The 18317-nt window shown below is 32.9% G+C and overlaps 1 protein-coding gene across 1 annotated transcript in view; it reads left to right on the top strand.

Annotated features, from left to right (window-relative positions):
* Window positions 1-18317, top strand: part of LOC106875789 (cytoskeleton-associated protein 5) — a 95040-nt gene that overhangs the window by 65954 nt on the left and 10769 nt on the right. The window contains exons 25-41 of the mRNA XM_052968021.1: window positions 619-732; window positions 864-992; window positions 1904-2098; window positions 2468-2710; window positions 4109-4219; window positions 5473-5622; window positions 6841-7044; window positions 7670-7805; window positions 9938-10131; window positions 11411-11544; window positions 12391-12576; window positions 13477-13597; window positions 14755-14934; window positions 16029-16216; window positions 16411-16486; window positions 17526-17714; window positions 17911-18021. Coding sequence (XP_052823981.1) covers window positions 619-732; window positions 864-992; window positions 1904-2098; window positions 2468-2710; window positions 4109-4219; window positions 5473-5622; window positions 6841-7044; window positions 7670-7805; window positions 9938-10131; window positions 11411-11544; window positions 12391-12576; window positions 13477-13597; window positions 14755-14934; window positions 16029-16216; window positions 16411-16486; window positions 17526-17714; window positions 17911-18021 — 2661 coding nt within the window. The remainder of the gene's footprint in view (window positions 1-618; window positions 733-863; window positions 993-1903; window positions 2099-2467; window positions 2711-4108; window positions 4220-5472; window positions 5623-6840; window positions 7045-7669; window positions 7806-9937; window positions 10132-11410; window positions 11545-12390; window positions 12577-13476; window positions 13598-14754; window positions 14935-16028; window positions 16217-16410; window positions 16487-17525; window positions 17715-17910; window positions 18022-18317) is intronic.

The following is an 18317-nucleotide window of genomic DNA, read 5'->3' as shown; positions in this document are numbered from 1 at the left end:
ATTTTTTTTTTTTTTTCTTATTTTATACATTCTGAAATAAAGTTCACTCCAGAAAATAGTTGTCTTTTGTTTATGTCATCTTAGATTTTCTTGACTTTTTAAGATTCAAATCATAAAATATTTTATTTGTATTGTAAGTGTTCAAAAACTGCAAAGTTACTATTAAATTAGGTATTGCTATTGTTTCATCTCATCTTTCATTATAATATATAGTTACAAAGATTCTCTATCAGTTATATATGTTGCCTTTAGTTCTGAGTTCTTGACATAAGTTTCATGCCTGCTGTTTCTGTGTTCAAGTTCTACCAAGATCATCTTTACTTCTGATCCCTTCCAAACTGATAAAATTTGTTCATAAATTCATACTCTAAAGAGAAGTTAACTGACTAAATTTTCTTCTCTTACAGTAGAAAGAAATCATTATGTATTATGTTTTCTCAGGAGCTCTGACTTCATTAGACACCATTTCATCATTTTAATGGTTGAATTCATATTTGAGATATGTCATTCTCGAGTATGTGGCACAGCATTAAATGGAAAATAAAATAGAATATAAGTTTTGAAACTAATTTGGCTGGATAGCTTTTTTTATCGTGATTTCTGTTTTGAACTTTTCAGGTAATAACTACATTGGGCATATTAGGAACTTTGGCTACTTCTCTTGGTCCTCATTGCAAACAACATATCCGTACAATTGGGCCAGGCATAATTAGCTGTTTTGGAGATAGTAAGGCAAGTTTATGCTTTCACTTTTTGAATCTCATTCACTACATTGCTTCTAATTATTATGTTTTATCAATATTTTCTGCTCTCTCTTTCTCTCTCTAAGATGTTTTATTTACCTATTGATTTGATGATTCTAGGTACATCTGAGGACTGCTGCTGTAAATGCTCTTAATGCTTGGGTGGAGCACTGTAACATACACGCCTTAGTTGAATGTGAAGCATTTTCTGATGCACTGAAGATAGAAAACCCAAACCTGCGCATGGAGGTATTCTTGTTTTTTAAATACTTTTGATATTAGTATCTAGGTTTCCATCCTTCTATCCATTTTTCCCCCTACTACTCTTGGGAAGGTCCTGGAGGTAGTCCTCAGGCATCTCTTCCATAGAGTCCTATTGGTGCAACCATCATTATACTTTCCTGCTGGATTCTCAAGCATGACCACCTGAGACTGTGAATATTATTCTATCATCTCATTCTTGATCTACTCTTAGGTGTCCTGCTACTTGACTTGAAGAATCTGTCTTGCAATCCTTACCTACAACATTGTAGGTACTGGAGCTGTGACCTCTCTTCCTGGAGAGATTCTCTGTTCTCTGAGCTACACACCCTGTTGAGTAATGTTACTCCAGAGATCCTTTGGAAGAACTCTATTTTAGTTGTTTGCATTTGAAATCATATTCTTTCACTCATTACCCAACATTGTTGATGAGGAAAGGTATGAAAACAGAACTGCAAAACCTGGAATAAACTCTGGCTTATTATGACATTTGCCAGTGACCAGATTAGTTTAACTGAACAATATTAAATATATGAAAAAATTAAGTAATTTTTTGACCATTCTTAAATATTTTTGTTGTATCTCAGGAGGGTCAATAATAAACATGCACTTGTTGTGTTTCATTTCTTTTATTATTGTTATTAGTTAATTCATTAACATTTAACCCAATTAACTAATTGAATGTTTGATTAATCATTTGGTCAGTCAATCAGTTAGGTTTGACAAAGTCCTTTTGTTATCATCCATGACCTCTTTACTCCTGGTCTACTTGCATAATGACCCTTGCAAGATACAACAAAATCTGTTTCAACATTGAGTTCATGTTAAGATTCTTGCAAACCAAATACAAAAATCTAAATATTTTCTCTTTTCTAATACGACTGACTCTTATTTTGCAGCTGCTTGGGTGGTTAAGTGAAAAATTGCCCAATGTGAAATCTCTTCCAAATGAATTGAAATTGTGTGTACCACTTTTGTTGAATTGCTTGGAAGATAGAAATGGTGATGTGCGTAAGAAAGCTCAGGAATCCATTGTGCCATTTATGATACATGTTGGCTATGAGTGCATGTTCAGAGCTGCTACTAAGGCAAAGGTATATAGTTACTATATTCTTATCACCTGTTATGTAAATGTATATTTATGATTGCATGCACCAACTCACATATGCACACTAACAGTATTGTACATATTCTTTCAATCACATTCTCTCTCTCATATGTACCTATACACAATCAGACACACAGCTGTGATCTTTTACTTTAGCATGCACATGCGTACACACACACACACACACACACACACACACACACACACACACACACACACTCTCTTTTTCTCTCTCTCTCTCTCTCTCAATAAAGTCTTAGTTGAATACGTTGCATGTCTAAATTTGACGAAATCCCCCCTTTTTTTTTTGTATCTCTTTTTAATAATCTTTCTCCTTATCTATTTTTTTTTTCAGCTTGCATCCAAAGATCAAATGATACAGACTCTTGAAAAAGCCCGTGCAAATTTGCCTGCAAAACCAGTTAAAGCTGTGAAATCTGCCCCAAATGTTCCAAAAGCAGCTCCTGTAGCATCAGTGAAAGCTGAAGCTGTTGACTATGATGATGAATCCGATGGGCCGCCAATAGCAGCCCGGCCTCAGACTGCCCCAGAAGGAAAGTCTAAGGCTGGAAAATCAACTGGTGTCGGCCGTGGCAAGGTTAATAATGTGATTTTATTTATCTTACAAACATTTAATTATTTACTAAAGTTAGATTTATTTTTTAATGCATGAAGAGACCCCAAAATAAGTGTTATCTAGTTAATCAACATGTTATTTTGTAGTCAGTTCTGATGAACGATGGCTAAGAATGAAGAAATTATATATCATTTGCAGAAAGGAAACTGTGTGATCAAAGGATATTTTCATGTTTCCATTCATATTACTTTATATACCACATTTCAAGATATATTACTGCTTGAGTCCAGTAGATATATTGTCAATTTTTTTAAGCACTATTCAAGAACAAATATTATTTAAAAATCTAGTTCAGCTTCTCAAAAAGGCTTAATGTTTAAAAAATGCTTGATGTGATCAAATGAATAGAAGAAAACACTTGTGATTGATGAATGGTAAATTAAAAAAAGAAAAAAAATGGAAAAGTTATTTATTTATTTAGGTATGGAAATCAACTATGTGTATATTTATATCTGATTTAAATTATCATATAAGAGTCTATTATAAAAAAAATCCAGTGAAGTAGATTTAAGAAATACACACGTAAAAGCACCTACTACACTCTCAGTGGTTGGCGTTAGGAAGGGCATCCAGCTGTAGAAACTCTGCCAAATTTAGATTGGAGCCTGGTGTTGCCATCCGGTTTCACCAGTCCTCATTCAAATCGTCCAACCCATGCTAGCATGGAAAGCGGACGTTAAACGATGATGATGATAAATACCTAGATTAATGAGTTCAAACAATTCAAAATCTCTTGATACATAAACTGAATCAAAGTTGCTGTCAGTATAATTTGAAAGAATGTTAATTCTATTAGTAATCTTGTTATATCAGTTTTAATGAACTGCAATTATCACAGGCAGAAATGTGATATTGGTCATCTAGGCTTAATGAGCAAAGCTAAATTGACACTATATATTATTATTATTATTATTTTGGTGGTGAGGTGTCTGTGGATGTGTGCTTTAATCTTATTGGCAGGTTGTGAAAGCCTGTTGCTATCAGAGATGATAATAGTAATGCCCACATCCCTTTATGGCTTTTATCTTAAACGTTCCTTTAACTTTTTTTTTTTTTTTTTCATATTTCTACTATTAAGTGTCCTTTCATAGAATGAGAAAAGTCAGATACTTTTAGTTTCTCTGAAGCCCTTATATCTTACGTATGTCCTGATATTTCCCCTCGCACTAACAGAACAATGTATATTTATCATGTTGTGGATGATGATGTAATAATGGAGAAACTTCATAATTACTTGAAATATAAAATTGCAATTTCATTATTTAGTTGTTGTAAAATTTTTGGAAAACTGTTTAATTTCTCGTCTTGAACTGATAAAAATAAGTTTCTGAGTCTCCAATATTTGGTATTTGATACTAGGCAGTGGCTTCTGCTAAAAGTAGCAAGAAGAAAGAAGAGGAAGATGTATCACCACCTTTGATGATTGGGGTCTCCAAAGATCAAAGAATGAAAGATGAAAAGCTCTTAAAAGTAAGTTGAATTTGTATACAACTAGAAGTACCAGTTCAACTGTTGAATTCAGCTATAGATGTATTTTTTATATTTGTATACATTAAATTTTTATATACATTTCCGTGGAAATTAATACAAAATGAATGAATGTGTGTGTGTGTGTGTGTGTGTGTGTGTGTGTGTGTGTGTATTGTTATTTATATGTCGTTGGCACCAAACATGTGATTCCAAACCACCAAATGTTTGTGCTGCCCTTTGAATTCACAGATATATTTCTGTGTCCAAATTTCCATCATTTTGTATGGAGCTTCCAAGGTAGATGAAAGAATCAACAACTTCAAGTAGCTTACCCTTAACAAAACTTTTAGGGGGAGTTGCAAACAGCACCACATGCAGGTTGATACATTACAACCGTTTTTTTCAAGTTGATGGTCAAGCCAAAATCATCACATGCTGAGTCAAGTGCAGATACAAGAGATTGCAGACTTGTTTCAGGTTGGCTCTTTACAAATCATTTGTTCTGGTTAGTGTTCTATAGCCATGAGTTGATTAATAGTATGAATGAAATTGGTAGAGAGAAACCGAAGAAGTGTGTGTGTGTGTAATGGTATATGTATATATAATGATAATCTGCCTGTAGTCTTTCTATAAAGAAAGAATACAAGCAGTGTGTCCTTTGTTTGCTGTCAACTTGCATATCTGAGCTTTTTGGCATTTTGCTCATACTTTGTAAATAAAGTCTCTTTCAAATGGTGTTGTTTGTTTCCGTTTCATTATCACCTTGCTTGGAAACAGGTGAGGGTTGGCTGTAGAAAATTTACCTTAGTGAATTCCATCTAACCCATGGAAAAGTGGATATTAAAACAATGATGATGTTATATATGTAATTTATTCATCTTGTGTATCAACTTTGACATGATGTAAATGATTAGTCTTATGATGGTATTAGTTGTAACTTATTACTTATAATAGCAAATCAGTTGAATTGATAGCTCCTTAAACTGTATCCTACCAAACCATTTTGTTGACATGATGGAGATTTTCTACATGAACGTTTCATCAATTTGTATTTATCCTGAATGTATAAAGAAAACAACAAACATTCTTATATATAAATAGCTTTTTTCTTGAACAAAAGGCAGTACAAATAATAAACTATTACGAAAATAATTTTTAAAGAAAAATACCCTAAGCATGTAGCATTTCCTAAACTGTTTGATGTGTCATTGATTGCAATATCCCTTAATGTATTTATTAAATTGTTTTTGTAGGTTCTAAAGTGGAATTTTACTGAGCCTCGACCTGAGTTTGTCGAACAGTTACGGAACCAGATGGAGAAAAATTTTAGCAAACCATTAATGGATCAATTATTTCATTCAGATTTCAAATCTCATATTAAAGCTATCGAAACTTTGACAAAGGTATATTTTGATTTATTTTATGTAACCTGCACAATTTTCTGGGATTGGAATAACTGAAAAATACCTTAAGTTAAATATTAATTTTGAATTTTGATGTTCTTAACATTACATCACAATCCACATTTGGGATTGTCTTTGATGTTGGCATTAATCCTGTCATATTCAAAACTAAGAAGAATATATTTTTAAGAATATATTTTCTTAATTCATGTATACATGGCTGCAGTCTAAATACTATTTATTCTAGTGTGTCAGAAATGTAGCTTGTTGATGGAATACTCTTTAGATATTTAATTATATTTCTTATAAAACACAAGCTCATTTCTAAAATGATTAATGCTTTGTTGATATAAACCTGTTTTTCATGATGAACTGCAATCTTTGTTCATTCAAATTAATTGAAATAACGAGTCCTTGGGTATCTAGACAAGATATTGATGCTAATTTGGTTCAGTATGCCCCATGTTGTTCTTTGGTATGCTGAAGTATAGATGACTGCTTCCTGCTATTACAATCCCACCACTGTTCATTTAGTTTCTGTGTTAAACTCCTAGAAGTTTCTCCAATGTGTGTTGTATTATGGTTCTTACAATCCCCCTCCATGCACTTCATGCTGTAGACTACATTCTTGGTCTTACAGTTAATACTGGAGTTAAGGGTGCATACAACACAGTTCCTATCAGCACATGTGGGTCGAAGGGGTAGGTTTTACATGACTGATCAGATGGCTTCCTTGATTTCTACAAAATTGAAGAAAACAAAATCATTAGTTTAATAATTAATTTTGGGCAAGAATGGCAGAGGTAACAATTCAGGAATTTAATTGATTGAAAATTACATGCAGTAGTGCATGAGTATTATCTTTGGCATGTACTGTGCTAATTCTTTAGGTTTTGTTTAGTTTTTATTAGACTTCAGCTAATCATAATCTTACTGGTATTTGCCAAGCCCCTTAGATGACTAAGAGACAAAGATTTTGAATGAATATGCAGCTAATATTTGCAATGACCTCATACATTTAAACTCAGTTGAAAGCATGATTTGTATTAATAAATGATAAATTAATTTCATTCATATTTTAAAACTTAGCTCTTATCAATTTATTGGCCTTCGTTTGAGAAGGTTTCTAAATTATACAGAATTCCTCTGATGACTTGATATTATTTTGGTAAATTTCATCTTGCTTTTCATTTAAGATATTTTGTATTTTATTTACAGTGCCTTGACACACAAAAACCAGAGTCCATTTCCAATCTTGACTTAATTTTAAAATGGTTAACTTTGCGGTTCTTTGATACAAATCCAAGCATGCTGAATAAAGCCTTAGAGTATATCCAGAATGTCTTCGACCTTCTTGCAGAAGAAGATTACCATTTGAACGATATCGAGGCTGTCTCGTTTATTCCTTATTTGATACAAAAAGTAAGACATTGTGGAGTTTTTTTTTTTTCATTATTTTAATTTTAATTGCTGAAGAAAAGAGCATTTACTTCAATATAAAAAAATTTTAAATTATAACTTCATTTTATTTTGTTTGACAATAATAACCCTTTTGATATCAACTGCCTCTGATCTTTTGATACAAAATTCCTTGTTTTAAAGAGATCTGAATTAAAATTTTTCATAAAAATTTTATGTTCCAAGTATCAGCTTAATAATGGTTTCAGATTTAAGCACAAGGCCAGTTAGTAGGTGGGACGTTATAAATCTTTTATACTGACCCTTATGTTCAACTGGTACTTATTTTATTAACCCTGAAGGGATGAAAGGCAGAATTGACCTCAGTGGAATTTGAACTCAGAACGTAAAGATGGATGAAATGCCACTAAGCGTTTTGCTTGGTATGCTAATGATTCTACCAGCTTACTGCCTTAAATATCGGCTTAATAATGGGAGCTATTATTTTCAAAATTTTAATGAAGGCAGTGTATTTCAACAGAAATATGGTAACAAAAGAGTTAATACCTTAAAAAAAAAGATAATCCTTGAAATAATATAAATGTTTTCTTTCTTAGGTTTACATTACTTGTGTATTTTCGTTAAATAGGTTGGTGATCCTAAAGATAATGTTCGTCAAAATGTTCGAGGAATTTTAAAGTCTGTGTGTAAAGTCTATCCCGGTAGTAAACTTTTCCCATACATGATTGATGGTCTCCGGTCTAAGAATTCCAAACAACGAGCAGGTAAGAAAAATGAAGTTAATTTTATCTATCACTGAAATGATATCAAAATATTTTAGTGTTTTAGTCAGGCAATTTTTACTTCTTTTCTTTCTTAATTAGTCAAGAAAGATGATGAATACTTGTGAATTTTACTGAACTCCTAAATATTTGTGAGGTTGATAATAATTAATGTTCAGTTTTAAGGCTGAGTGGTGGTGATGGTGGGAGTAAAGATGGGCAGAAAGTGTTAAAGGAGGATACAGTGCAGTGTTTAGTGGGTGTGCAACAATAAGGGGGATGATAAGTAGAGATGAGGCAGGAGAATTGGATGGTTATGAGTGGAATCAGTTTGTAGCTTGCTAGTTTAGAATTGCAGAAGCCATTATAGAAGTAAGAGAGATGGAAAGGCCATCTTAGTAACTGAGTTTTTTCTAATCAGTAGGAGGGTTTTTTTTTCTTTTGCTTTATTATACTGCATTCTAGGATTTCAGTGTGCAAAACAGTACTCTATTGTAGGTCATGTTTATGCTTTGCGAAGGGTCAACAGCTGATTAGAGGGACGTATTTTCTGGCCTGATGCAGTTTTGGCAGTGTTATGACAAAATATGATTGCTGTAGAAAGATTGTGAGATCTTGCATTTGTAGCGATTTAAAAGGAGTGTACTATTGCAAGATATTTTCTTTGATAAATATAGTTACTGCATTTTAGAAAATGCATTGTCAAATCACTATTGGAATTGTGCATAAGGAAGAACCCTGAGGTTTCCGGAGTTTATAGAATGAGAGAGAGATACCCCATTGATACAATGATAGAGCAATCTGATAGGAAACATTCAGTCTAAGACATAATTAGTTGATTGGAACTCATAAGAAGCCAACTTAGCTTGGTATTTCTAATGCTTACAGTTGAAAGCTTTGTTGATGCTAAGTTCAAGAGTAAGAGATTGCTTGTACATGATGTAGGAAAGTAGATCTCTAATTGCTCTACCACTACAGATGTTGTAGTGGTGGACACTAAAATGGAGAGAGATACAAAATGATAAAGAAACTTATTTCATCATACATGAGATGTGAAAGTGAAGGAATAGGCTAATGGTTAGAAAGTTTTGCCTCTCTTTGGCCATAGGATATGCTAGTGTGTATTTCAAAAGACTGAATAGTTTGATCAAGACAAGAACTAATATGAGAATGCACTGTTTGAGTCTCATAGAAACAACACCATCTGGACTGGTCATGTTGACCTGAAGTGGCAACAGAAGTTTCTATAGTATTGAAGTTGTCATCAAGGAAAGGGTTTTGTCATGTGTGCACAATGGTTATTAGAAGATGGCCAGAAAATGTGACTTTGTAAAGCCATTAAATTTAGGATTGGCAAGTAGGAGGATTCTAAAAGTTAAATATCTGAGCAATAAGGGCTGCAATTTGGGTGGTGATAATTTGTGGAGTATACACTAGTTCTTTTGTATGTGTTGTAATGCTTGGAAATTTGCTGGAGTTGTAAGGAATCTCCTTTGCTTGAATAACTGCAAGCAAACTTCTTTGGAATAAGGAAAGACATATCTCGAAAGATAGTATTAATTACCTGCTTAGGTGTGGTATAGCTTGAACTATCAGGCTAAAGTATCTAACCAAAATTCAAATGGACTGAGGTTGCTGATGATCAAGGCAGTGATAATACAATGCAGTGAATATAGAGATTGTAAATGCAGTCATTTTTTGGCTTGTTGGCAATGATTTATTCTGGTTTAGTATTATGCAGAAATTAGGATAATCCACTATTTTCTTGTTACCATTTCTGCTTATGTAGACATAACAGAAGTTTCTTTACTTTAGAAAACTGACCTGTTGTCAGCTTTTGAATTTTTTTGGTATTTACATTATAACAATTTGGTGTATACTTTATTTCTAACAGTGGATAACTATATAAAAGAATTTTGTTGTCTTTTATTTGTTATAAATAACAGACTGAAATTAATATTTTAACATTGTTTTAAAGCAATACATTTACCTAAACATTCAATAATTAGTTTGACAAAAATAGTGTGTTGATAATTATTTAAGACATTTAACTTTGAATACTTTAAAAAGTATTTTGAATATAATAGACAATTGCTTTTAATTTGAACCTTGTTTACCATGATTTCTGATTGTAGAGTGCCTGGAAGAGTGTAGTTACTTGATGGAGGTTTATAGCATGTCCGTATGCCAGCCAAACCCTAGTCATGCTTTGAAGTTGATTGCCCAACAAATTAGTGATAGAGATAATGGAGTAAGAAATGCTGCCTTAAATACAATGGTTACTGCATATATGATGCTCAATGATAAACTCTTTAACCTTACTGGACCGGTATGTATGTTAGTTTTGAACATTCTCTTACATTTTGCTAGATATCAAATGTTAATTTTATTTCCTTCTTGTTTGGTTACATAACTGATATATCTTTGCTATAGGCAGTCAACTGGCAGAATTGTTAGCATGTCAGACAAAATGCTTAGTGGCAATTTTTCCAGTTCTTTACATTCTGATTTCACATCTTTCAATCCTTTGAATGTTGTGATCTTGGTCACTTTTTCACCGTGGAAACTGGGCAACAACCTTATGTGTCTTAGGGTTCAAGGAAATATGTCTGTCTGTCTCTCTCTATCTGCCTGGCTGCTTGCTTGTCTGTCTGTCTTTGCTAATATATAAAATAATGTTTCAAAGAGTTGAGTTGTTTAAGTTTTGAATTTTAAAAAAATGTTAATTTAGGCTACAAGCTAAGTGGACTTTCCATATTCTTATATTAGTTCTTTATACAATGATGATCATCAATGTTGGTGCCATGTAAAAACACACAGTACACTCTGTAAAGTGGTTGGCATTAGGAAGGGCATCCAAACATAGAAACCATGCCAAAACAGACAATGGAACCTGGTGTGGCTCCCAGCCTTATCAACTCCTCACAAACTACCCAACCCATGCCAGCATGGAAAAACGAACGTAAAATGATGGTGATGATTGAATCCTTGCAATTGTAAGCAATTTGGCTGTTTGGTCATATCAGCAACAACAAAATTAGCTGGATCACATAGGTACTTTCTAAAACGAACTTCGAAAACTGATTAAAGTAGAGATGTCAGGATATGTACTTAGTAGAGAAAGTTATTCCAGAATGGAATTCACCAAGAGAGATATTTGCTGATGTTACTGGAGAAAATTAGGCAAAACTGTGGAAATATTACAGAGAGGATTTTGGAGCAGAATTTATGGCAGGTATTCATTGATGCTTTACATACAATTGCAAGAGACATCATCATCGTTTTACTGTCGACTTTTCCATGCTCAAGTGGGTTGGTTGGACGGAATTTGTTGGATTTTCTATGGTCTGGTGCCCTTCCTGTCATTGCCCTCAGCTGTTTCCACGTAAAGTAATATTTCTCCATAACCAGATATGTTTTCATAAAAGATTAGAAATGAATGACATTGCTTATATAACAGTGCCACTCATTTACAACTACCTCACGATGTCTTGGAAATTATTTATTAATTATAACTGTTAGGTCTTTCAAATTATTCTCTGAATTAATTTCAATCAAATTTTATTTTGACATGGTTTGGTATTGATTTTTGTTTTTAATTTCTTTAGCTGTGTGACAAAGACCAAAGTTTGCTTGATGAACGAATTAAAAGACACATGAAAAATCGTCAGTTAAATGGACCAAAAATTGTAAAAGAGGAAAAACCCCAAAGAGTGGCACAGACTCCACAAAAAATTATACAGTTAGTATTAAATTAGTTTTGTTTCTTTGTATTTTCTCCAAACAAATGTATTCAGTCAATATTTAATCAAGGAGTTAAAGAGAAGTTTTATTGTAAGGCTTTTGGATTTGGATTTACAGTATGTCAGTGAGGTAGAATATTTTTAAGAAAATTTTGCCCAGAATGATATTGATGCACATTCTCTTAATAATAGAAAAAGAATGAATGTGTTACAATAAAGAATACGAGTGGGATAAGGAACGCTTACTCAGGAGAGCCAATAGAGAACCAGCTGTAATGGTGAGACTGAAAATAAGCACAGAATTAAGAGAAGCAGTAGAGAGAAACCTTATGACTTTTGGGATTAGTTTATGAGAAACTAAAAGCTTAGATAAATAAATAGCATAGGAAATTATAATTTTTTATGATAAAGTGTTTCAGCACCTGAATTGCTCATCCCCCGGCTAGCATTTGTATAGAATGACTAAGAGCAGTAGAGAGCAGATTATAGAGAACAGAAGATGTGTCAGGTAATGAAATGTAGAAGAGTTATAGTATTCTTACTTTCTGGCAGCTTTTGAATGAATTGACTGATAATTAAAGCACAGGGGGGAAAGTACTGAAATACAGATTTATTCACCCCCCCCCACATAAAAGAAAGAAAATGGATATTAAATTCATGATAATGTTTTAGCTTATTGATAATGTTTCAGAAATTTTAGAAGTTTCTAAACTTGTTTTCTGAACTCAGACATTAGGGTCTTTATTGTTTGACATAAGAGCATATTTCTTTATATGTATTTGAAAATGTAAAAATATTAAATATATTTTGTTGCAATGCAGTTCACAAAAATATTTGTTTTACAGGCCAGTGGGTGGTTCAATACGACCAAACACTGCTGGTGGGATTCCTAAACACCATACTGAAAGTGTATCACGTGCAGCCTATACTCTTGACATAGAGGAGGATGTTAACCAACTCGTGGAAATGCCTAAATTAATTCAGTTAGACCTTGATGAGATTTACCAACCAGTAACTTTGCCCAAGATAAGGTAAGTTGTAAGCATTTGGCAATATGTATCTTTTACTTGTTTCTGTCATTCAACTGTTGCTATGCTGGGCTTCTTCTGTGAAAGGTTTAGTCGTACAAATTGATCCCTGTACTTTCTAAACTCTGGTGTATATTCTATTGGTCTCTTTTGGCAAACTGATAAGTTACAGGTACATAAACAAACTAATATCAGTTGGGGTGGGGGAAAACACCCACACAAAGGCAGTTTCTGTTTACTAAATTCACTCTCAAGTCATTGTTTGTACCAGGGCAACTGTAAAAGACACTCACCTTTGGTGCCGCACAGTAAGATTAAACATGAAACCGTGTGGTTGCAAAGTGGACTTCTTAACCTCACACCCTTGACTGCACCTATATATATATATATATATATATATATATATATATATATATATATATATATATCATCATTGTTTAACGTCTGCTTTCCATGCTAGCATGGGTTGGACGATTTGACTGAGGACTAGTGAACCAGATGGCTACACCAGGCTCCAATCTGATTTGGCAGAGTTTCTACAGCTGGATGCCCTTCCTAACGCCAACCACTCCGAGAGTGTAGTGAGTGCCTTTACGTGCCACCGGCACGAAGGCCAATACACACACACACACACACACACCATGGATCTTACTATCAATTTCACCCTTTACTCTTATAACCCTTACACAGATCACAAACTGTTATCACAGTTTTCAGTCAGCCATCATTTTCCCCCCTCATTACCTACCAGATTACACTCCTTGTTCAGAGTGAGTTTTAGATAATTGAAAGCTACTTAATTGATCTTAATCAAGAGTTTCTCTTGCAACCATGACTTCCTACTTTAGTTCATTTGTCAGTATCAGAATGTTTTACTTATAACATCACTTTCCTCTTTACCAGGAAATCTCCTACTGTGAAAGGATTACTCGGAAATTCAGGAGATATGTCTGCTCATGTGAATTTTGTCATTTCTCAGATTACCAACAAAGATATTGATCTCAGTATTCAAGCTTTGTGTCAGGTAAGTGATATATTGTAATGTTTCTCTACAGCTCCAGTCGATCTATCCTATCCTTCTTTTCTAAAACTTGAGTAGTCATGTAGCTTCTCTACAGTGAGAAACCTGTTCTGCCCTGGCCCTTTTTCTCATACTTTTAACCATCTTTTACCTCTCATCTCCTAGCATAAAGTTGACCCCTTGGGATTTGTTGTCTTGCAAATTGAATGGCAGCCTCACAAGTGCTGGTGACATGAAAAATGCATCCAGTCAGTATATGCTGTAAAATAATTGGCATTTGGAAGGGTATCCAGCTGTAGAAACCATGCCAAAGCAGACAGAGGAGCATGATTTAGTATTTAGGCCTATCAGATCCTGTCAAACTGTCTAACCCATGCCAGCATGGAACATGGATGTTAAATGATGATAATGATGATGCCTGTATGAAGTTAATTTATGACATCAATTATAAGGGAAAGGAAGTGAATGAAGAAACTGTACTACTTTGGACATTTATTGATGAAGTAGCTGCAATTTTATATGGGTAGAATTGAAACTAGTTTAATTCATCTTATGAAATGTCAGAAAGTCATATTTGAATTACTTTTTTCTAGTTTAGTATTAGGTAAGGACAGTGTTTAACTCTTTAGCATTCAGATTACGTTGTCAAATGTAAAGCTTATTTATTCACATTGTTTTGAATTAATCATGCATTAGCTCATAGCTTCAAGATTTTGATGATGTGATTGTTTATTTTTAAAATGAGATTGCAGGGTAGGTGTGAGAGACCAGATCTGGTCACTTTGAGCATAAAACACGTAGAATATTATGGCTGGATGATAGATAATGATCATGTTCCATGATAGTATGGGTTGGAATTATGAATCCTATTTAATAGTTGGACCATTTCTATTTATTAGTGAAAGAAACATAAAAAGAAATTTGTTAAATAGTTTAAGCCATCCAATGATTTTTGCAGTAAAAAATGATGTGGAAAATTCTATATTCTATCATTTCTTTGTTACAACTTGCTCCTTCATTTTCATATGTCCTTAAAATGTTGTTTTCTAAAAATATAGTTACTTTAAATTTCAGTTCAGATATTTGGTTATTGATTCTAACAGAAATTATGCCTAGTAATTTACCTTGCTTTACATTAGTTAATATCTTGAATTTAACAGCTTGATGAAGTTTTACGAGATCCTGAAAAGTCAACAATATTTGCAAGCTGTATCGACCAGTTGTTGTTAGCAATCTCTATGCAAATCAAAATGTCTTGTTCAGCTCACATGAGCAGTGAGGATGTTTCAAAGGATGATCTCACCAGGCTGTACAGATCTCTGTTGGCAACTATGATGACAGTAAGTAAAATTCAAATTCATCTGTTGTGATGTCTGTTTTCTATTTAAAAATGCCACTTAAACTTACAAATTGACAAGGCAGATCCCTGATTTAAAGCATTAACCACCACATGTACTACCAGTGGTTCATCACAAACTTCACACAACTGTACAATTTCATAAGTTGAGAAAATATTTTATTCTGTATCTTTGACATGGTGTTGAGGATATTTAAATAACATGAGTGTTAAATATTAAAGTTTAATTATGAAATAGTGTAAAAATGCCAAAAAAGTAATGAATTAAACAGTTTGCAGTGTGACTGGAAATGCATGGCATCACTGGAAAGTTCCAGTAAAAGGCTGTGATGGTTAACATATTAAAAAGATTTCTCTGATATATAATATTTAGGATAATGGTAATTTGAGGGTGAGTCGTTATCTCTAGTGTACTTATAGTTTTCCTTTCCAACTGGTATTTAGATTATTTGTGTGCACATTACTAGATGTGGTCTCCCTCTAATCACTGTGGGGCATGCTTGAACTTGAAATGTAAAAATGGTAAAAAGTGTAGCATTTTATGATCCTTTTTCTATAAACTAAAGCTGTATCAATGACCGAAATCCACTGAAGATTCATTGATACAATATGGGAACAGATTGTGTACATATTTCATGTATCAAGGAAGAGCCAGGTGCCCAAACTTGACCTGTGCTGATAGCATTGACTATGTCTGTGACATGGTTCTGTTAAACAGACTATTAATGGAGTGACAAACAATGTGCAGATTAGTCACGATGTTTTCTACTAAACTACTAGCTTAGTTGTTGGAGGAATGTAGAAGCTAGTTCAGTAATACAATACAAATATGTGAAAATTTTAGCAGATGGTACATAGTCTGTGGTATGTGACAAGCAGGTTTTATTACATTCGTCTCCGTATTCCTTGTGATTCTAATAATAATAGAATATAAACATTTTTTGTCTTCAAAAGTTAAATTTTATTCAAAAGCTGACTTACATATTTTTGTAAATGACTGAATTTTAATTTTTACGCAGCTTATAACTTTAAGCTTGTCTATTTGATTAAACGTTGTTAATTCTATTACTTTTTAAGGTATTTTCTAATAAATCACTTGGAACACAAGCTAGTCGTGATGTTCTAAAGGATTTGACAAACAGTGTGATCACATTGTTACTAGACAGCCGTTTGATGGACCTTGGAGAAGGGCCACAAGTTGTTCGAGCAGTCAACACTACTGTTATTAGAATAATGGAGAATTCAAACTTTACAAATATGCTCAGGTAAATCTTCTCTCTTTCTCAAAAAAAAAAAAAAAAAAAAAAAAAAAAAAAGGTTGAAAACCTTATTGTTATTTTAATGGTCTAAATTTATTATTGTTAAACTCCAGTCTCTTTCTGCACTGGCTCACTAATACATAACTATAAACTTAACTTCAAAATTGTAAAATTAAATGGTAATTTGTTTTTCTTTTCAGTGCTTCCATTCGCCTGCTCCATGATAGTGTTTCCAGTGAAACTTGCACACCAAAATTCATTGAAATGATCATGAAAGTATGTGAAAAATTTCATCAGATTCATTGGGTCTAATGTAGACCAGTTATTAAGAATGAATAAATCTTCAAAATCTTCTGCAGACTTTAGTTCTATCATGTTCTTTCTCTTCGTATTATCTGCTCATTACTCATTCTCATCATATTTGTTCAAACAATTACTTCTCCTTGATGGTTTCTCATTTTATCAGCTAAAAGAATATTGAATATACTAAACTTTTATGTTAAAGTAAAATTTAGAAGAGATAATTTTATTTCTTAATTATTGTAGATTCTTTTGTCTGAATTTTCTATGTTTAAATTAAGTTTAAAAACTTAATTTTAAAAAAATATAATTTAAAGATAATGTTTGGTTAGATTTCTCCAAACTGAAATTTAAGAAAAGTAGAAATGATGGTTTCACTAATTTGATAACTCCTTTATATCATTTGGATGTGAAATAATTGAAACAAGACTTTTGAACATCATTATCATTTTAAATTCACTTCCTGTGCTGGCATGGGTTGGACAGGCCATCATGGTCCAGGTTAGTTCTTGTATGGAGCCATTACTTTCAGAGATTTGGTTTATGCCCTTCTTAACACAAACTACTTTACAGAGTATATCGGGTGCATTTTCTCACGGTGCAAGCACTAGAAGAGTTGTCATGTCTATGGCAAGACTAAAGGGTTTTTTTTTCAACCTTACACATTCTCAATAATATTTCTTTTCTATATTGCTGTTTGCAATTATTTCTTACAGAAATTACAAATGCAATTTTTATCTCTTTATGTTACTCGAGATACTTATTTACAAGGCTTTAGTTGGCCCATGGTTATAGTCGGAGACTATATACTGTACAGTGGGGCTCAACCCAAAACCACATGGTTGGGAACCAAGCTTTTCATGCAAAATTTCTTTGGTGTACAAAAATATAAAAGTAGAAAAGAAAATGAAAGACCTCTATACTAATAGTGTTTGTATACTATATAAAAATGATGTTTCTATGCTAACAATGTTTGTATACTGTATCTTAATGGTGTTTGTTTCTATTATCACAGTGTATGTGGCGGATGGTTCGTATGCTCCCTGACTCAATGAATGACTTAAACACAGACAAGATCCTTCATGATATACATCTCTTCTTCAAAGCTTTTCCTGCCAACTCCTGGAAAGATCGGAGTTCTGATTTACCTTATCGTACAGTAAAGACAATCTTGCACACGCTTACCAAATTGAAAGGGAACAAGGTATTTAGATATTCATTTGGAACATTTATTTTTCTTTTGTTATGAAACATATTAAAATGTTTTTCGTTTTTATATAGAATATCTCTTTTTTTTTTATATAACAGATTATTTAAACATGTCATAACTTGTAGCTGATATTTAGATCTAACTGAGCATTATACATAATATATATATATATTGAATATTTCCTTTGTAGATTCTCAGCCATCTAACATTAGTGGATGATGAAAACTCTGAACTAGAAGCTTATTTATCAAAAATACTGAAAAGTGGTGTTGGTCAAAGTCATGATGGTCATAGAGAAGAGGTAAATTATATTCTGTATTTATATTCTGTAACTATCTTATATATTTTTCAAAATATCATTAAGTTGGATTTATAGGAATTTTGTTGACTAATTCAGTTTTAGACTCAAAGCAGTTTTGAATTTCCTCTACATGTGCTATTTTAAATGTTTGTTTTTAGGAATTTAAATAGATCAAATGCTATATTTATATATACAATGCATGTATAATACTGACATTCTGTCGGTTACAATGATGGGGATTCCAGTTGATCTGATCAACAGAACAACCTGCAAATGGCTAAGCACTCCATAGACAT

Source organism: Octopus bimaculoides, chromosome 5 (assembly GCF_001194135.2).
Source record: "Octopus bimaculoides isolate UCB-OBI-ISO-001 chromosome 5, ASM119413v2, whole genome shotgun sequence".
Taxonomy (NCBI): domain Eukaryota; kingdom Metazoa; phylum Mollusca; class Cephalopoda; order Octopoda; family Octopodidae; genus Octopus; species Octopus bimaculoides.
Note: the sequence above shows the minus strand (reverse complement) of the source record. Positions and strands in the feature narration are given on the sequence as shown.